This window comes from Maniola hyperantus, chromosome 6 (assembly GCF_902806685.2).
Source record: "Maniola hyperantus chromosome 6, iAphHyp1.2, whole genome shotgun sequence".
Lineage (NCBI taxonomy): Eukaryota > Metazoa > Arthropoda > Insecta > Lepidoptera > Nymphalidae > Maniola > Maniola hyperantus.
Genome location: NC_048541.1, coordinates 8,874,164 through 8,894,358, shown reverse-complemented (window position 1 = coordinate 8,894,358; position 20,195 = coordinate 8,874,164). Strand labels below are relative to the sequence as shown.

The 20,195-nt window shown below is 35.9% G+C and overlaps 2 protein-coding genes across 2 annotated transcripts; one reads left to right on the top strand and one right to left on the bottom strand.

The window, feature by feature from the left end:
- Positions 1-41: 41 nt before the first annotated feature.
- On the bottom strand, positions 42-16,052 carry mei-P26 (meiotic P26). Its single transcript, XM_034969862.2, has 9 exons — positions 15,788-16,052; positions 13,661-13,831; positions 13,411-13,555; positions 11,946-13,332; positions 11,581-11,861; positions 11,313-11,501; positions 7,987-8,155; positions 6,849-7,081; positions 42-6,537 (listed from the first exon to the last, which is right to left on the bottom strand). The coding sequence occupies exons 2-9, from the start codon at positions 13,771-13,773 to the stop codon at positions 6,433-6,435; spliced, it is 2,622 nt and encodes an 873-aa protein (XP_034825753.1). The 5' UTR covers positions 13,774-13,831; positions 15,788-16,052; the 3' UTR covers positions 42-6,432.
- A 671-nt stretch (positions 16,053-16,723) lies between these two features.
- Srp9 (signal recognition particle 9) lies at positions 16,724-19,908 on the top strand. The gene is made up of 2 exons (XM_034969863.2): positions 16,724-16,960; positions 19,773-19,908. Exons 1-2 carry the CDS (start codon positions 16,820-16,822, stop codon positions 19,866-19,868), a joined length of 237 nt encoding a protein of 78 aa, XP_034825754.1. The 5' UTR covers positions 16,724-16,819; the 3' UTR covers positions 19,869-19,908.
- Positions 19,909-20,195: the final 287 nt, after the last annotated feature.

Below are 20,195 nucleotides of genomic sequence, written 5' to 3'. Positions count from 1 at the left end.
TATATTTTATGAAGAAATGTGTTTAAATCAAAAACGCCTCATAGTGGCATGGAAAATCTTTATTGAAGTAAATATATTTATAAAGTCAGTACAATTTAAGTTCAATAGTTTCCAAAAATATTAAAGTGCAGGTTGCTGATCACCTGGCAATGTTAAATATGATTATTTCTTAATTAAAATACAAGCTAATATTGAGAAAACTGTAATATGTGAATAATAACATGTATATACCTAAATAAAATCATGACAAAAATATATTTTAGGCAGGCTCTGAATTACACTGCTCTGTGCTGTTGTTGTTATCCTGGCCACAGTTCACGATACGTAATAAACTTAATTATTAAGAAACCGCAAACGCCACGTGAAAATTTGTACTCGCCATAAAGGACGAGTGCATTCAACTGTGCAAATTCTCAAGCGACATCGGCGGCAGACAAATTTGGTCAAAGTAAGATGGTCAACTAGTCAACACAAACTACGTCTGTCCACGAAAATACGGTGCAAAATGATGACTAATGTATGCGATCAATTCCTGCGGAACGCGGTGGGCAGATACTAACTAGTTGGGCATCTTAATTTTACGATAAAATCAAGTTACAAACTACGCAATGTATATATTCATGTATACAATAATCACTAAGTGTATGAATGTATAATAATGTAAATACATTTTCATGAAAACAAAATAATATCATGGAATATTCAAAGAGCCAAAATTTGAGATTAACTCTACCTCGATATTTTTAACTTCTAAGATCTAGGCACAATGCAGCAAAGACTCCTGTATGGATAACAATATTTTCGTTGACTGTGGGGCAAAATAGTCTAATATAATCGGTCAACACCATCACACAAAGTACTGAAGTCATCATCTGAGACTGCTCGCTTCGTGAACACGGCATCGAGTGAAATATCAAATACTGATAGAAAAGGTAGGAACGGAACGGAGCGGAGTCGACAGTGCGGAGCACACCGTGCGTGCGTGGCGCAGTCCAGACAACGCGATCAGAGCCCGACTTGTGTGATGCCGCTGCGCCCCGCGCGGCCTTGTGGCCCTTTCGGCGTGCCGCATACAAGGCTAACTACATCTAATAAATCTTTAACGCTTACAATTTTTCAAACTTTACGGAGGGTATTGTCTGTTAGATATAATTTGTGTCACCGAAGTCCACCATTATACGTACACCTCATATTGTGGACTCACTCTTAAGTTTAAAATACTTTAACAGAATAAAATTATTGAGCAATATATTCTTATGAGAATATAGTAGACATTTGCTCGGCTGCACCAACTATGGAAAAAAATATTTAAATCCTAATATCAAATACCAATGCACACTCCACAAATGTCATTTTCATATCAGAATAAAAATCACTAATTAAATTGAATAAAATCAATAAATAATTGAATAAACGAAATCTTTGGATCAAAATTAAAATATGCATTTGGGACATGCACCTCAACACACAAACACAAATTACAATAAATTTCGTTATTAACGTAAAAATGACAAGAAACTTAAAAAGTGTAACCTAGGATATACTTAAATCTAATTTAAAAACGAAAGCCATTTTAAACATATACTTAAACACGAGGGACATACAGATTTTGCAAATTTTGTGAAAGTAAAAAACTCAACCTCACATTACGACAAATGTAAGCAAAATAATTATAGCATGCATTGGTGCAAGAACTTTCTATGACATGTCTCTAATTATTTGGGCCACTACAATTTAAAGTATTCTATAATACACCAAATCAATGCACTCGACAATGTGTAAACAACATTAAAACTAATATAATATTTCTGTCTACATGTGACGTATTGTGAGAAACAGATTAATATGATATGTTTTGTTAGTTACTGAATAATTTGCGTGATGAATATTTTTAAATGGCCGCTTATGTGAAAAAAATTATGCTTATAGTTATAGAATCAAATGAATAAAAAAAATAAGATACTACAATACGTAAATACCAAGAATTGTATATTAAAATATTTGTACTTTTACTGACTAAAGGAAAAAAACATTGGCAACTGCTAATAATCCTACAATTGTAAAAAAAATAACTTGTATAATGTAGATTGAAAATGGTCTTCTCAAATTCGTTCACTCTAAATGTGGAATGCAATTAGAATTCTTTAACAATATTAAAAGGTATAATAATATATTAAATTTTTATAATCAGCTCAACAATGTATATAATCTATAATAATTTAAAAGCCTAGACCCAAACTGTGATATTTATTGCACAAGCACTCTGTGGCTTAAAATTCCGACCGGAATAGAGCTCACAACCTTAAATTGTCGGTTTGAAGTGGAGAGACCAAATTATTGGTGGCGTTGAGGTGGGTGAAGATATCTACACATTAACACGCTAGATACAACTTATCATACAGTGAAAACTCGATGACTATTACTTGTAACTTTAATAGCATTTCTGTATCTCAGAGCAAAAATTAATTTTCTAATTTTTCGATCCCTATACTCGGTAGGTAAGCAGGTGATCAGCTTACTGTGCCCTAACCAGACCGAAGGTTAAAAGATAAAAGAAACTTGGCAAACCCCCACCCACAGTAATATTGCGGTCCGATAGTGATAAAACAGTACTGATTGATGCCCACTCCACCAGAACCAGCGAGCCGTGCTTGGTGCCACAACATAGGCAATACGCCCACCTCCAATAGGGAGGGTAACATTAGAGCTCACCTTGTGCGCTGCAACCTCTACAATATCTCACTACCTGGCACATGGGTCTCAACGTGGCCGAAGACCATCCGAGGTCACGACGACCCTGGTCGCGATGCTCGGTCTGTGGTGCCACGTAATGAGATAACTACATCTACTGAAGTAATTTATTGCTGGATACATAAGGGAATATAGATTCAAGAGAAATATATTTACCAAAAATTGCTTTTTAAAGTGTATATAGGTAACTTTTAAAGATTCCCGAGAAAGGCTACTGTAATGTACTCTAATGATACAATTATTATCAAGTAATGTCAATGGACAATAGATACCATTTGACCTGCCATTACCCCATGACTAAGTGCTTACTCGCTACAGCACGAATATACAGCCGGCCGACGCGAGCCTCGAACCCGCTACCAACCACAACCGACACCATCCCTAGGGCAAACGCGGCACACTGCTCTTTGTATATCGATTGAAAACACTAACTTCTACATAAAACTTCTACTTCGACACCTACATAAGATACATGGCAAGAACAAAAGGAAACATTGTCAACGATATATCACCGAAACGATCGAGGATAAATTAATATTATTTAAATGATAATACTTTCGCACATACGGCCATATAGTGGTGCCGATGTAGTAATAGTTTGAAAAATTACACGTACATTATATTTTAAAACTTCGAATTTATTATTATTGAAATTCACACACATAAAATAGTATAATTTGTAAAATTATCCAAAACTTATCACTTTTAATAATTTTATGCAACCCTAAGCATATTTATTAATAGCGTCAAACGCTCCCTTTGGGGCTCATTAAGTTATATTTCGGTTAATTTTACGTCACTAACACACTATAATTTTGATCAATGGACAACAAATTAAAATTGAACATTATAATAATATTAAAACCCTGAATATTAATTAATAAAACAAAAAATTGCCAACAATTATTAACTAATTATACACATATTATACAATAAAATAATTACTATGTGCACAAATATCGTAAGAAAATAATTTGGCAGTAAAATTCGTAATCTAAAGGCCCATCGCACTGGCCAAAAATACTATAAATATAGGCCCGAAACATATTATTATATTAAAACAAAACAGTTAATCGATAAAATCAGAGTATTAATCACACCTATCGCCGCGAAGGGTAATGACTCTTTATAACCTATTTAAAAAATAAAGAAAATAAAATTCCCTAATACTATCGGGACAAAAATCCTGAAACAATAACTTAAAAACAATAAGAAAAATAAACCCAAAAGTTACTCACTAATAAATAGAGGATTCAAGACTCAACGTCAAAAATTTTACTTATCACTGGGTTTAGACCAGCTTACGCCTGCTCCGCCTTGTGTAGTATGTCTCTCTATTATTGCTCATATCACATTAGTGTTGCTAAGGTATTTTAAAACTGTTCCAATATGCAACAAATAAAACAATATTACTAATTAAGTACATACATTAAATTACACGTTTAGTTACTAGTGAATTGCTAGATTTTTTTTTTTATAAATGATAATAATATGGCTCAGCAATACACTTGTATTTTGGTTAAAGGTTAAAAATATTTTGTTACAAACTAAAACAAATGTTCATAGCTTAATTAATGTTATAATACATAGTAATTCAGGAACTTAATATTGTTAAAAAAAATTACCAACATATTTCGTGTAAACGATTCTTTTGTCTTTTAATTTTATTGACATGCAAAAAACTAGAGAGCGCTTCAAATAAATAGTAAACAAAATATCACACTATAATGTTTTAGGTGGTCTGGTTAAGTACTTCTTCATTACAACATATTGCAAAACTAGTAACGAATAGGTACACGGGTACGATGACTTCCGTTATGACATAGTTAAAATTTCGTAAACAAATAAAACATGCAAATACTACTCTTTGGAAGACGGAAAGCCTCGATAGAATTGTAAAATCGTGAAATATGTATCTTGTTTGTCATTAGGATTTGCAATACATATATTTTACCATATCATTATCAGTATTAATTTATCCAATATACATCAAACATCTAAATAAGATAAAACCAAGAAATATCAATTACATGAAAATTTTGTTTTTAATATTTTTACTCTACTAACCACAATTTTAACATTTTTTTGTTCTACTACCTAAACATTTTATGAATCTCAATTTTGAATATTAAATGTGGGTAGCTATAAAAATATATACTTTGGCGAACTGTATACGAATTTTAAACATATCAATTTGTAGAAATAAAATTTGTTTATAATGGCACATTCATGGATATATTATATTGCTAGTATAATATACTTTAATTCGACGAAGAAATACGGCACATTGAAGCATTGTTACTTGCTTTGTGACGACGTGTACCCGTTAATACCCTTAACTATTCTATTATAATATTTTACAATTCCAATTATCTTAGAAATCCATATGCACGAAGATGCCACATAAACAGTTTCGTTTCGTATTTCTTTTTAATTATTATCAGTACAAAATTATTTTCTTTTGTTTAGTAACAGTGGCCTTCCAATATAATTAGCATAAGATAAATTTAAATTAACCAAACCGTATATATCAATATTATAATAGCCTAGTTATGAAAAAAATTTCAAATACAGGCTCCTAAAACAAGAGTACATGAAAAAACGTTTTGTATAGACACAAGAAATCTGTAAATGGTAAATATATTTTAACGGACAATATATAATAATATTGTATACGCGATTAACCTAAACTAGATGGCACGTTATTACAGTGTCGCCTCCTTTGGTCATAATAATAACAAAATTTTGCTAACAGTAAACTCAATTGTGCGTTTAGGCGTGACTTGTTCCGAATATTCGCTCGCAGAGAACATTAAAATGCCAAAAGTATGCTCTGGAGGCAAACGTATACAATCGGATAGTTCATAATATGGAGCAACGCATGTACTAACGAGGCGACACACCCACGCAGACCCCTAATTGACATGTATTATTAAACTTCACCTGAACTAGGAACCATACCAGCTGCTAAATTTAGAAACAAAATCGTAATTCCAGTCAACGGTTAGGAGTGCAAATATGCTTTCATTTGATCATAGACTAATCATATTTGGCAGTGCGTTAGAGCGCTTGTCCACTTGTGAGCTCTAAAGCCCACACTAAACTAAGCGTTTTGTTCTTGCCTTAAAATTAATGCAATATTTGATGAGCGGTGGTGCGTATATACTTTATACGTAATCAAAATATATCAAAATAATAATGTCAAAATCATAAAAGCAAACTATTCTAAATATGAAAACTCTACAATCAAATTATTATAATCCTTTCTTAACGTGCATATTGACTGGATAATAACATATGTAAACAAAGAGATATTAGCCTAAACTTTGGATTGTCTGTTTTTACAACTAAATGCAACCATAATAAAAAAGTGAGATGAAAAAACATTAAAAGTATCTAGTACTTTGGGAATTACATCTATCTACTAGCAGTGATACCAATTTAAACTTCAATTAAAAATTTCACAACATAAAGAAGACAATGAAATAGAAAATTGGGATCACCGTAGTGAACGGATAAAACGTGACTATCGTGAAAAACACAAAACAACAAAAAGTAAGTAATCAAATACTGTTTTTAGCAAAAATGTTAAGCTTTGTAAAATCAGCAATTAAATATAATAATATAGGGAATAAATGTGAGATCTTGTAGTATGCAGACTTACAGCCATTGAGTTATTCCTCAGACAATGTAAAGGGTGTTGAGGACTAGAACATGGTGATTATTCTTAGCGAGCGTCACGATGTAGCCTTCCGACGTTATCTTCAGGCCACAGCAGCGCGATACCTGCAACAATTCACTTTATAAATGATTCCGTGTGTGTGTGTGCACAACAAGCACTGTGGCCGCGATAACTAGATTTTGACATTCTAATACCATTCCGGAAGGGACAATTCTAAAATGGCAGAGATGGAACGCGTGTAGTCAAATAAAAAGAATTTTAAATTTTGGTAGCACAAAGCCAGACACGAAAGCGGGACTTTTTTCGCCGCACATGGTTTGTCAGACAACGTTTCACTTCGGGTGCTATATGAAAGCCACACGTCGATGCTATTAGGGAAGTTGGTTACGTTCTCATATAATCTGATGTTACCAACCTTCACATAGGGGCACTCGAACTCGGTGACGAGGACGCCGTCGCGCGAGAACACGGCCACATGGAACTTGTTGCCGTGCGAGTCGCCGATGAGTACGTCGCCGGCGTCCGACACGTCGATGCCGTTGGGGAAGTTGGTCACGTTCTCGCAGCCGATGCGACGCAGAAACCGACCTTCGTCGTCGAACACGACCACACAGTGTCCCTTGAAGTCGCACACGTAGAATTCCTTGCCTGTATTTAATTTATTATTTCAATTGTTTAACCAAATTCGTTTTAGAGCCTGATTGAAAACGCTCAACTGCAATCTCATCTAATGGTAAATGACTGGGGATACAGTTCTTCATGAAAACCTAACCTAGTTGAAGCCGGCCTTTCCGGCCGCAACGCATTCCTAGGAAACTCCGGCTTTAACTATAGGAAACCCCAGCTTAAACTGGTACAATGCCACCGTCCCTTAGAGGTTAGTGAAATGCTACATAAGGCCTAAAATGTGACCTCGTTGAATAGGTTTTTTAAAAAATCAAATTGAGGTATGTATCTCTTCGAAAATATTTATAGGTAGTGAAAAAATCAAAAAGAATAAAATGTTTAAAATAAAAATTAATAAAATAAATCAAACTTACTACTACAGTACTACAACACAACTACTACAGCTACAACAACATCTAAGAGTATCTCGGCCAGGGACATACAAAAGTAAAAATTGTTAATAATTATTGTTAAACATGTTCCCCGTCTGCAACATTCTTTATCACTGAAGTCAAATTTCTTTTTTATTCAATAATCAATATTTTTCTTTCAACTTTATCTAAAAGGACCTAATAGTAAAGAACCATTCTGACTTCCCCCACCTCCTAATCGGAGGTCGGGCCCGGGTACGCGCCTCTTAATTATCTTATCTGTTTTAAGTAATTAAAATATATCACTTGCTTTAACGGTGAAGGAAAACATCGTGAGGAAACCTGTATGCCTGAGTTCTCCATAATGTTCTCAAAGGTGTGTGAAGTCTGCCAATCCGCACTTGACCAACGTGGTAGACTATACAAAGAGACCAAAACCCTTCTGTCTGAGAGGAGACCCGTGTTGTGTAGGGAGCCGACGATGGTTAGATCATGATGATCATGAATCAGACTTACCACTGATAGCAATATCCGACGGCTCTCTCATGCACTCACTGCAATCGAACCAGCTCATGAGATCGCCCTCTTCGGACAGGATGAAGACTGTTGGTGTCACACTGTCCACAGCCACAATGAGACCTTCAGCAGTGACTGCTAGACCAGCGACTATGTCGATGAAGCGTACCTGAAATCACGATCCTTACTTATTTAGGCTTATTATGGACTAGCTGACGCCCGCGACTTCGTCCGCTTGGATTTAGGTTTTTAAATATCCCGTCGGAACACTTTGATTTTTGATTTTCCGGTATAAAAAAGTAGCCTATGTCATTCTCCAGGTCTTTAACTATATCCATGCAAAAAATAACTTAGATCCGTTGCTCCGTTGCGAAGTGATTGAAGGACACACCAACAAACCGATATAAACCAACAAACAAACACACTTTCTCATTTATAATATCTAATTTATTTTAAAATCAAAAGAGTTCCCACGGGATTTTTAAACACCTCAATCTACGCGGACGAAGTCGCAGTTTCAGCTAGTTACATATAAAAATTCTGTAAAAATCTCTTCATGTAAATGCAAAAATGTGTGTCCGAGTGCTAGCATTTCACGGCCCATCCGTCTACCCGATTTTGACGAAATTTCGTACAGAGATAGCTTGCATACCGGGGAAGGACAAAGGCTATTTTTATCCCGAAAAACCAAAGAGTTCCCACGGGATTTTTAAAAACCTTAACCACGCGGACGAAGTCGCGGACTTCATCCAGTAATTAATAAAACCTGGATGATTCAGCGGTCAAAATAAAATATGATAGAGCGTGGCAAGTGCCGCCGACAGGTAGCATTTACACGTTTTATATTAAACTATAAAAAAATTACAAAAAAATAAAAACCGACTTCAATACACAAACACTAAAAATTAAAAAATAATTTATTTTATTACCGAATATATTATGTATACAAGAGTTGATATAGTTCCATAATAATACTTTTTGGTGCCGGTGCCAATTAGCTTTAGCTGCGCGAATCGTCTAGACTTCATATTTTTATGAGACTCTACAATGGCACCTCATTGAAATTTTTTTACTTGTTATTAAAGCGGCAATAGAAATACATATTCTGTGAAAATTTCAACTCTCTACCTATTACGGTTCAAGAGATATAGCCCGCAGACAGACAGACGGACGGATGGACGGACGGACAGCGGAGGCTTAGTAATAGGGTCCCATTGGCACCTTTCTGGTACGGAACACTAAAAACAGTTAAATTAATGATGTATATTTTTACATATTGTGAATTTTTCCTGATTTGAAGAAAATTTTATGATTAATTTTGAATTAAAAAAGGTCACTCATTTAAGGTTAGGTTAACCCCTATTAAGGTTAGGTTTTTTTTAATTATTTCTGAAGTGGTAAGTCCATAAAAGTTTTTAGAAATACTTAAATGCCATTTGCGCCATTTTTTTTTTTTCAAGTCTTGAAGTTTTGTAGCTACTGCGCTCGAACAATTATTTTAAACTTTCGATAAAATTTTAGTCATATTCCATAATGCCTAGGTAAACCGTTATTTTTTAAGCAATAGGTAAACTTATGGTTACTAATTACCACGAAAAAAAATGTCCAAAAGCGTTCTTTAAAAAAAAAAAAATTATGAAAATTCATTAAAAAATTCATATCTCCTAAACTATTGAAAAACGCTGAACATACATGGGGGTGATTAGGATACCCCTTAATATAAGGTATTCAAATTTTTCTTTTAGACGTCACATCCCGGGCCACCCTGTATAAAACAGCATTATGTAGCATATTATAGAGATATATTTGTGTATTATTAGTATGTTTTGTGTATGTAGTCTAGTTTAATATACATAGGGCCACTTTCAGTTGCCGCACCAAGCCGTGCTTTAGTAATCCCTTTCGTCAAAGGTTGCCTGGAAGAGATCGCTTTAGCGGTAAGGCCGCCTTTGCATGCTACAGCTATTACATTAAGATCCTTGTATGTTTTTCTGATATGTTTACATACTTTGTGTTGTGTGCAATAAAGAATAAATAAAATAAATAAAAATATTTATAGTACCTACCTATTAAAATGTAAAGGTAGATACAAGTCATGTCTATACTAATAAATAAAATTGAAGTGTCTGTCTGTCTGTTTGAACGGGCTAATCTACGGAACGGCTGAACCTATTTTGACGGGACTTTCACAGACAAGTTGAGGATTAACCAGGGAGTAACATAGGCTACTTTTTTAACCGACTTTAAAAAAAGGAGGAGTTGTGTTTTTCTACATAATTATGTACCTACACCGAAATCACCGAGATTTCTGAACCGATTTGCGTACTTTCTTTTTTAATCGATATAGAAACTTTTCAACATTGTTCCATAAAAAAATTGGATTCCAACTCCTCAATCCTGATGCTGCAGGGGACCTGATCACCTAAGCTGATGGGATTTAGAAACTGTCGGTTATAAATTGATATTTTAGGTACCTAAAAAGTAAAGACTATCGTTGAATTCAAGGACCCAACTCCTCAAAACTGATTTTGTAAGGACTCATTACTAAACGGGATTTAAGAATCAATTTAATGTTTTTATGAATTTTGGTTCTGAGATACCTTGCCTCCCGGGGAAGGGCTACTACGGATAGGCTACTTTTTGTCCTGGAAAATCAAAAGTTCCCACGGGATTTTTAAAAATCCAAATCCACGCGGGCGAAGCCGGGGGCATCAGCTAGTTTATAATATATTTATTCAAAAATACCACAAATTCCAAGGTTCCTATGCCATTTTGTACCCATTGTTGTCAATGCGACAAGATAACAGGGTCTAGTTATCAAATTTTATCAATTATTTTCCTGTAGCATTATATTATTGTATAGTTTTACCTGTTGTTTTCCAAATAAAATTGTTTCCTGTTTCAAGTTTTGACTAAATTAAAATAGTTTTAAAAATATCAGGAGATTAAGTTATTATTGAAAATATCCATACTAATATTATAAATATGAAAGTGTGTCTGTCTGTCTGTCTGTCTGCTAGCTTTTCACAGTCCAAAAGTTTAACCGATTTGATGATTTGGTATAGAAAGAAGAAAGAAAGTAAAGACGTTTATTTACATAACTGCCACACATCACATCTTCAAACTAAGAGCTAGTATAGAGTTAGCTTACATCTCGGGGAAAGACATAGGCTACTTTTTATCCCGGAAAATCGAAGAGTTCCCACGGGATTTTTAAAAACCTAAATCCAAGCGGACGAGGTCGCGGGCATCATCTAGTAATTGAATAAGTTGACTATCGTCATACCTGCAGAATAAAAAAGTCGTTAAAAATAGGTTACACGTACGGCGATTTTCTTCAAGAAATGTCCGTTTTTGGTAAAAATTTGCATGCGCGATCTCTCATTGCCGCGATCGCAAACGACGAACTTCCCCGTAGCGCGCACAACCGCAACTTTACGAGGGTACCAGAGTTGACCCTCCTCCTTTCCCGCCACACCAAAGTTGAACTTGTGGTTACCAGACTTGTCGAATACCTACAAATATGATACAAATATATATTAACTAAACATTTTGAAGATAATTATAGAGTTTTCCATGTTTATTAATTCATACCGTTATGCGGTGATTGTTTGTATCGGCTACGATGATGTCTTCATCGTTCCCGAGACAGAATCCATGCGGTGAGTTGAACTGGCCCTTTCCTCCGCCGAGCTGACCAAACTTGAATCTTATATGCATTGGGGTAGCCTTGTTGGCACGCACGAGCGGTGCCGGCGGAGCGACCAGAGCGGCCTCCTCTGCGGGCGTCAAGAGCGGCCTGCCCGGAGACACGCCCCGAGGACCTACGCCGCCGATGCTACCGACGCCTCCGACTCCGCCAAATCCATTCACATCTGCAATATAATCATAACTTGTTACAACTTACCTATTTAAAATCACTTAGTAAATACGCATACCAAAAGTAGATCAGATCTTACCAGCATTCAATCCGAGCTTGGCGAGCGCTTGCAAGTTATTATAAGCTTGAGGAGAGTTTAGATCTCCAGCGAGTAGTTCGGCTAGAGTAAACGGGGGAGCCGGTGACGCGTGAGGCGGTGGTGGCACTTCCTTCTCGGCGATACTTGCCAGTTGTTGCAGATTGTATTCGACCATTGACGGTAGAGCAGGAACCCCACCCACACCAGTGACAGCTCCGACGCTATTGACGTTGACGACTCCCGGGAGGACACCGGGGTTCGGAAGGGCACCCACGCCCGGGACTGTGCCGACACCTGGTAGACCCATTCCGGGCACTCCCCCGACACCGGGAACCCCGACTAAGCTGCCGACAGATACGCCCGTGACCCGGCGAACATTACCCAGTGGATAGTCATCGAAAACTGGAGCATTTGTTACGGATATGGCGGGTGAATGAGAATTCGAAGTCACGGAGACTATGGCCGAGGATTCACTGGCTCGTTTTCTTTCATCGGCTATAGTTGCTTCAGTGCGGAATGTTCCAAACGTTTCCTCGGTTACCGAATCAAATTTTTCCGTTTTGGTAATAAATTCTAATGAATAATCCACGTCGAATTCGGGAGCGCCTTCTAAAAGCCGCGCAAACTGAGAAGCAACAGTTTTCTTCAACATGACAATTTCGGTGCCATCGCCCCTTCTGAGAAGTCTGGCAGCAAATTTACAAGCACAATCAATACGTTGCACAGTTTTATCGACGCGGTCGAAGAGATCCATTACCTTCAGTTCTCTTTCCTTATGTAATCTTTCTAATTCCGCCAGAGCCTTTTCACGACGCCTCCCTAAAGCTGCTTTGTAAGCGTGAAAAGCCTCATTAATGACGCTTTCAGCATCATCTCTCTGTCGCTGCAAATCGCCCAGAGCGTCATCAAGTTTAACCGATGCGCATCCAGCGGCGACAGCCCGAGCGTTAGCTTCAACAATAAAAGTACGCAGCTCTGCGCGTAAACTTGGTTCCGCGTCAACAATCCGCTCACAGCGGTGCTCTCCAACTTTATGATCGACAGTCAAACATTCCGTGCAAGCGCCCACCTCACACTCGCAGCAATAAAACTTGAGACTCTCGCCGACGTGGCGAGTGCAGAATATTGGCTTGTGCACAGCAGCTTTTTCTTTGGATGACCTGAGAGCATCGAATGGCACAACGCGATGATTTTCGAAACACCTCATGAACTCATGCGCGGAATTGCAGTTAGCGCATAGGAAATGAGAACAATCCGTACATCTAGCAACAGCAGGTTCCTTGCTTTTGCAGCAAGTACAAACAACTGATTGGTCCATGGTAGAAACATCCAAGATATTCGTAAGGACATAGTCTGATGGCAGTGATACCGCTCCCCCGCCAGGCATCTAAATAAATATAAAACATTTAAATTTTGTTATAATTTTCTCATAATAAAATTATGTATGAAAGAGAGTATATACCACCTTAGTTTCTTGTTTGCACAGGGGGCATTCAACAGCCAAATCAAATTTAAGCGAATCCCCAGCTTCATTCACCATTAGTTTGTCGATACATGCTTCACAGAATACATGAAGACATGACAATACACGAGGACTGCATAATTTATTGCTAAAAATTAAAAACATCAATAAATTATTATACTTACAAATTTATATCAAGTTTTGTTTGTTTGTGACTTCTTTAACTACATAGGTTTAGTGAAAAATTACTCACTCGCAAATTTTACAATTTTGCTCTTGTTTCCCACTATCGGTAGACTCCAAAGACCCCTCATCACTAAGACTAACAAGTCCATCCCCAAAAAGCTCACCATTAATTTCTTCCATTTTGACTTAATAATTACAGTGTTGTATAATGTATATTTTTACTTCAACCAACAATAATCTGAAAATAATAATATACAATCGTTTCTACAAAACATTACATTGTAGAAGCATCAAACAACAAACAGTTACTATGTAGGTACAGAAATGATTTGTATCACAATATGTGTCACAAATGTTTATACAATGGGCGATTAATATAATATTCACTGTCTCCTAATTCTGCAGATTTTAAATAAAATTCTGAATATAATATCAGTTTGAATGATACCTAATTATTAATTATTATTAGAAGGAACTTAACATAAAATAATATGCATGAAAATAGTAAGTAGTATAAAATAATATGTATGAAGGTATGCGACACATTGAGATAGCGATTGGGGTTTTAGACAGGGGGGGCACGCCCCACACACCCACACGTCACCCACGCTCGCCCGCACTGGGTTAGCGCGGGGGCTGTTCGTGTGCGGGGCATTCCCTCCTCGATTGCCATCTCGATTCTATACTACTATAGACTCTATCCAAATTTATTTCTTATTAATTTTCTTATTTGAACCCTATTTTGTGTAAAAATTCGAGTTTTCTCCTTAGCTTTCGAACTGGCGGCTATGGGGGTGTAGAATGCAAAAACAAATCTTTATAAATACGAAAATCAATATTGGCAAAAATATATTTATTTTGTGTAGTATTTATAGTAAAGTTCAATAAAAAGCACCTTTACAATAGTCATCAACTTCTTAGTAAATAGAAATCCCACCAAAAACATTTTATGTAAATTTGGTTGCCCAGACTCACAAGTTCATAATGCTTTCACTATTAAAAAGTTATGAGATCTCTAGTAGAGCTTTGATTTGTGCGGCCCATGGGAACAAGTCCAAAGCATATAGCTATCAAGTGCTATATCATCTTTATAAATAACAAATAAATCTACTTATAAGCCCTGATTCTACAAACCCTACATCTTGGTAAAAAAAAGTATGGCTTGGCCGTTTAATGTTTGTGGAATTTTTATCTGATGTAACATTAAAGCCCATAAGGAATAGTTTGTGCGAAAATCACAAAAAATCAAAAAACCAATTTCGTGATGGTCGCACAAACTATACTAACATAACTAACATTAACATAATTTTTGTCATGTACTACCAGTTGAGCTACTCGTACAATCTCTTTACTACAGTAATATGAATTTAACAAAAAATCATGAAGCAACCAAAGTGTACCAATAACCAAACACAAGTTATGAAATAAAAAAATGCCTGTCCTCTATCTGTCAAGGTCTGTCACCTGAAAATTACTGAAATTATGGTTTGCACGTTTGAAAAGTACTTTGCTTAGTTATTAATTAATGGTACTAGAAATCACTCAAAATATAAGTAATATTAAGTAAATCAATATATATTTATAAAGTATAAGACGTCACAACCTGGCAGAAATTTTCATATTCTTAGTTAGAACATATTACTTATCCTTTCAATATTGAACAAAAACTTGGAAAATTTACTAAGAATTTTGAAGTAGGCTCTAATCAAAATAATATTAATATTAATTAGGTAGGTACTTATGAATAACTATGCCATTAAAATTCAAATAAACTAATTTATAACTTTTCTTCAGTAGGCTGTATATTTTATTATTATAAGAATAAATCTTTGTTCATTGGAAAAACTAGTCTTTTACAATAAAGAACTCAACTTACCTTACCTAACAGACGAAAAATACAATAAAAATGCTGGTCCATACATTTTCTATAAGGAAAGTATTTTGAAATTGTTAGAACTCTTTAAAAACCGAATTAGAATATAATATTATGTACATAAAGAATGGCGATCACGAAAGTTAAATATCTAAATTCTACATAGGTAGGTACCTACAACGAAGTACCTACCTATCATAAACGCAATGCACCATGCATGCTGCAGACAATGGCGAAGGTCGATAGTTCATTTCAACACTATTTTGACTATTATTACTGATACTACACATTCCATATTATTTATTATATTGATTTACAAACCTTTAACAGTTATATTTAGCGGAAAGGGCGATATTCCAACACGCAGAATGTTCTACCACGCCGTAACTATGAGAAAATTCATCACTATGTAAATAAATAAAAAATGAGCATCAAGCTTCAACAGATATATTTTTTTAAATAAAATAGTTTCTTCGATGAATTAAAGGAAATGTTTTGTCACATTCTCATTTTAAAAAGACAAATGAATACATCACTGTTTAGTTATTGATTTTTTCGGTTGCGCTCAAAAGGTTTTACTAACCACAGAGGTAGACACTCCCCCGCCTAGCTAAAATAATAATGTTCTGTGGACGCTCCACACTCCACAACGCCACAGACGCTACCATAAGAGGCACAGATATGTCCAGATTTGCAACTAGCTCTCGCTCTTAGCAGATTTTCTTACTTGTGAAATGTCATTCCTTCTACACTTCACGTAGTTTGCCAAATACTCACGTACAAATACATTTTGGCAAACAAAAAAAGTGGCCATGGTGATAAGGACAAAACATAATTATTTTGTCACGTTCTAATAAGAGCTTAAATGCATTTAGCTATCTCGCTCTAACAGTAAGTGTCACAATAGGGCTACTTCTTGGATGAAATATGGGCTACTTCACAGTCCTTGTTCTGAGATAGGAGGAGGGATCAAAGAAGGATCTACAAATCATACACATCTGTCGGGTAGAACGAGGTGAAAGCGCACGCCATACAAAACAAGAGAGATAGACTGATACATCTACTTCGCCCTCGAGTTGACAGGCCCTGCACTTGGCGGATCCTATACTCTATGCTTGGCGGTCACATTCACTCTAGGATAGTGTTCTGCACAGAGTATGTTCTGTCTTGGTGTTCTGTGCATTGCATTCACATTTCACAGCATAGTGATCATAGAGTAGGTAGTTATCGGTGATAGTGATCAAAGAGTATATAATCACTACGTATGATAGTGATCTTCTGTGTTTCACAGTCACACATTTGATTACATTTTAATATTGTTGTAATTTTACTAATTTTGTACAAATATTTAACATGACTTATATACCTAACTGGGAAGAGTTCGAAAAGTCAGCAGAGATGTTATATTTGCGTGATCCAATAAACACTCGATACAGTTTAAAATATTCACATTCTAAAGGATTATTTTTGGTGAAAATTACAGACAACAAAAAGGTAAAATATTGAAATTGTACTTTTAATTAAGTTTTAATTGACTTCATATAACACAATATTTCTATAATAAAAGAGCTCTTGCCACCATAGATATTCCTGCGCTCATTGAGCCGGCAGGGATTAGTCGGGATGATGGCAAGAGACCTGATGGATTGACGCTGGTTCCCTGGGAACGGGGACGGGCGCTAGTGTGGGACGCAACTTGCGTTGACACATTGGCCCCGTGTCATATCAGGGAGACAGCATCAAGACCGGGAGCCGCAGCAGAAACAGCTGAAAACGGCAAGCGGCGCAAGTATGCCTCTCTTATCGAGAGTTACATTTTTGTTCCGTTTGCCGTGGAGACCCTGGGGCCATGGAGTCTTAGTGCTAAAAAAATTTTATGAGACATTTCACCGCGATTAATAGCCTCATCTGGTGACAGAAGGGCTGACTCATTTTTTGCGCTACGGATCAGCCTGGCTGTTCAGCGCGGAAATGCAGCCAGTATTCTTGGCACCATTCCAAGCGGGCATGATTTATATAGTAATTAGATAAGGCTAGCTTTAAGTTTTATTGTAATACTAGCTGATGCCCGCGACTTCGTCTGAGTGGAATTAGGTTTTTTAAAAATACAGTGGGAACTCTTATTTTTCGGGATAAAAAGTAGCCTATGTCACTCTGCAGGTCTTTATCTATACCCATGCAAAAAATCACGTCAATCCGTTGCATCGTTGCGACGTGATTAGAGGACAAACCAACAAACAAACACACTTTCGCATTTATAATAATGGTACTGATTTTCGTTTCAAAAAAAATTTATAAAGATTATTATTAACTAGCTTATGCTCGCGACTTCGTCCGCGTGGACTTCAAAATTTCAAAACCCTATTTCACCCCCTTAGGAGTTGAATTTTCAAAAATCCTTTCTTAGCGGATGCCTACGTCATAATAGCTATCTGCATGCCAAATTTCAGCCCGATCCGTCCAGTAGTTTGAGCTGTGCGTTGATAGATCAGTCAGTCAATCAGTCATTCAGTCAGTCAGTCAGTCAGTCACCTTTTCCTTTTATATATATATAGATATTTGTGAGCAAACAGGCTCATAATTATCCTCTTGTTCTCAATTCTGTAATTAAAAAATGTCTATAATTTCTGTTCCTTATAGATTAACCGCGACTTTGTCCATGTGGATTTAGGTTTTTTTAAAAATCCCATGAGAACTCTTTAAATTTCCGGGATAAAAGTAGGTAGCCTATGTCCTTCCCGGGATGTAAGCTAATTCTGTACCAAGTTTCATTGAAATCGGCTAACATGTTGGGGGGTGAAAAGGTAGCAAACAGGCACACACACACTTTCGCATTTATACTATTAGTATGTATAATACTTTTCAGTGCTTTTGAAGCCAGTCTACTTTTAAAAAAAAGGTTTATTTAATTATCCAAGTCTGCAATTTACCTATTAATTACAAACTTTTGTGCATTTGAATCTAGATTATTTACTTTTCTGATTTTCCATGGGATGTCTCATCGGATTGAGATATTATTCCTGAATCACATTGGTATAATATTTGGTGGGTCCATATTATGCAAGTTATCAGTATGTCAAAAGCCAAAAATATAAGAACCTGAATAAGTATCTCGTCACAGAATCTTGCATAAGTCACCACTAATAAAATCAGTTTAGGTGATTATTATTATTATTGTAGATTGAGACATAAGTACTATAGGTATAGCACTTTACTGAGATGGCTCTTGGTAGTGGAGCGGTGCGGGAAGGGTGACAGTGGTGACAAGTTGACAAATCACTGAGCTCTCACTTTACATCATCACTACCGCAGGAACCTACTCAGTTATGTGCTATGTCTGTAACCACCATGCAGCCCAGCTTCGTTCCGGTAGAATTTATGAAAATTAGTTTTTTTTTTTAATTTGGGACATTTGGAACACCCTTCCAACATCAGTTTTCCCCTCCAATTATAATATGGGTACCTTCAAAACAAGAGTGAATAGGCATCTTCTAGGCAAGCGCGCTCCATCTTAGGCTACATCATCACTTGCCACCAGGTATGATTGCAGCCAAGCGCTAGTCTATAAATTTAAAAAAAAACTTTCTTTGTGGAGAAATGGTATTCTCCCAGGTCCATATCTATAACTATACCCATGCAAAAAATCACGTCAATCCGTTGCACCGTTGCGACTTGATTGAAGGACAAACCAATAAACCAACAAACAAACACACTTTCGCAATTATAATAAGGGTACTGATTAGATAAAAATTTTACAAAAAAAAAAAACCGACTTCGTTACACAAACACTAAAAATTGAAAAATAATTTAATTTATTACCGAATATATTATGTATACAAGAGTTAATATAGTTCCATAATAATACTTTTTGGGGTCGGTGCCAATTAGCTTTAGCTGCGCGAATCGTCTAGACTTCATACTTTTATGGGACTCCACCATAGCACCTCATTGGCACCGACAGCAGCCTTTGTTCTTCAACTACGCTCCCCTGTCAATTTCATTCAAGTGCCAAGAGAGCCTTGTCTGACTAAAAATCTGGATAAAAATATCCTCTACTAAAACCCAGAATATGTGAACCCAGAATATGCCAATTTGCATTCAAATCTGTTCAGTAGTTTTGACGTGATGTGCAATCAGACATATATATGAAGAGTAAAAAAACACTGTTTTGAGCTATAATACTAGTAATAAGGATTCCTCCAATTAAAATTTTCAAAATATATTTAATGTAGAGAAAGTTTTATTGTAATACAATTAATTTTATTAACCTAATTAATTAATACTTATCAATTATTTTGTGTTTCAGTGTCTCCAGTATAAAACTGAAGTTCAGCAAGATGTAAGAAAAATAGATAAATTTATATCAGATTTAATACGACATATGGCATCAAATGATAATTAAAATCCTTACTTGTAATAATTTTATAATAAAAATATACATTAGACCCTGTTTTTGATTTTTCTGAAATATTTATTCCATGACTGTTTTACATAAATATAAATTAGTCAAGCAATTAACTAAATTACAACTTAATTTCTTCATGGATCCAAATTCCAAACAATGAAATGAGCGATGGGTCGCTTAAAATTATAAATTAATTATTGTGCTACTATTAGGTGTAACGGTGAAGGAAAACGTCGTGAGGAAACAAGCATGTCTGAGAGTTCTCCATAATGTTCTCAAAGGTGTGTGAAGTCTGCCACTTCACACTTGGCCAGCGTGGTAGTC

Excerpts from the sequence above, each read along its gene's own strand:
- mei-P26 (XM_034969862.2), bottom strand. The coding sequence starts at position 13,773 with ATGGAAGAAATTAATGGTGAGCTTTTTGGGGATGGACTTGTTAGTCTT. Across the intron at positions 11,502-11,580 it reads CAAACAATCACCGCATAACG|GTATTCGACAAGTCTGGTAA; the intron begins GTATGAATTAAT and ends TCATATTTGTAG. Across the intron at positions 6,538-6,848 it reads TCGAGTGCCCCTATGTGAAG|GTATCGCGCTGCTGTGGCCT; the intron begins GTTGGTAACATC and ends GAATTGTTGCAG.
- Srp9 (XM_034969863.2), top strand. The coding sequence starts at position 16,820 with ATGACTTATATACCTAACTGGGAAGAGTTCGAAAAGTCAGCAGAGATG. Across the intron at positions 16,961-19,772 it reads AAATTACAGACAACAAAAAG|TGTCTCCAGTATAAAACTGA; the intron begins GTAAAATATTGA and ends TTTGTGTTTCAG.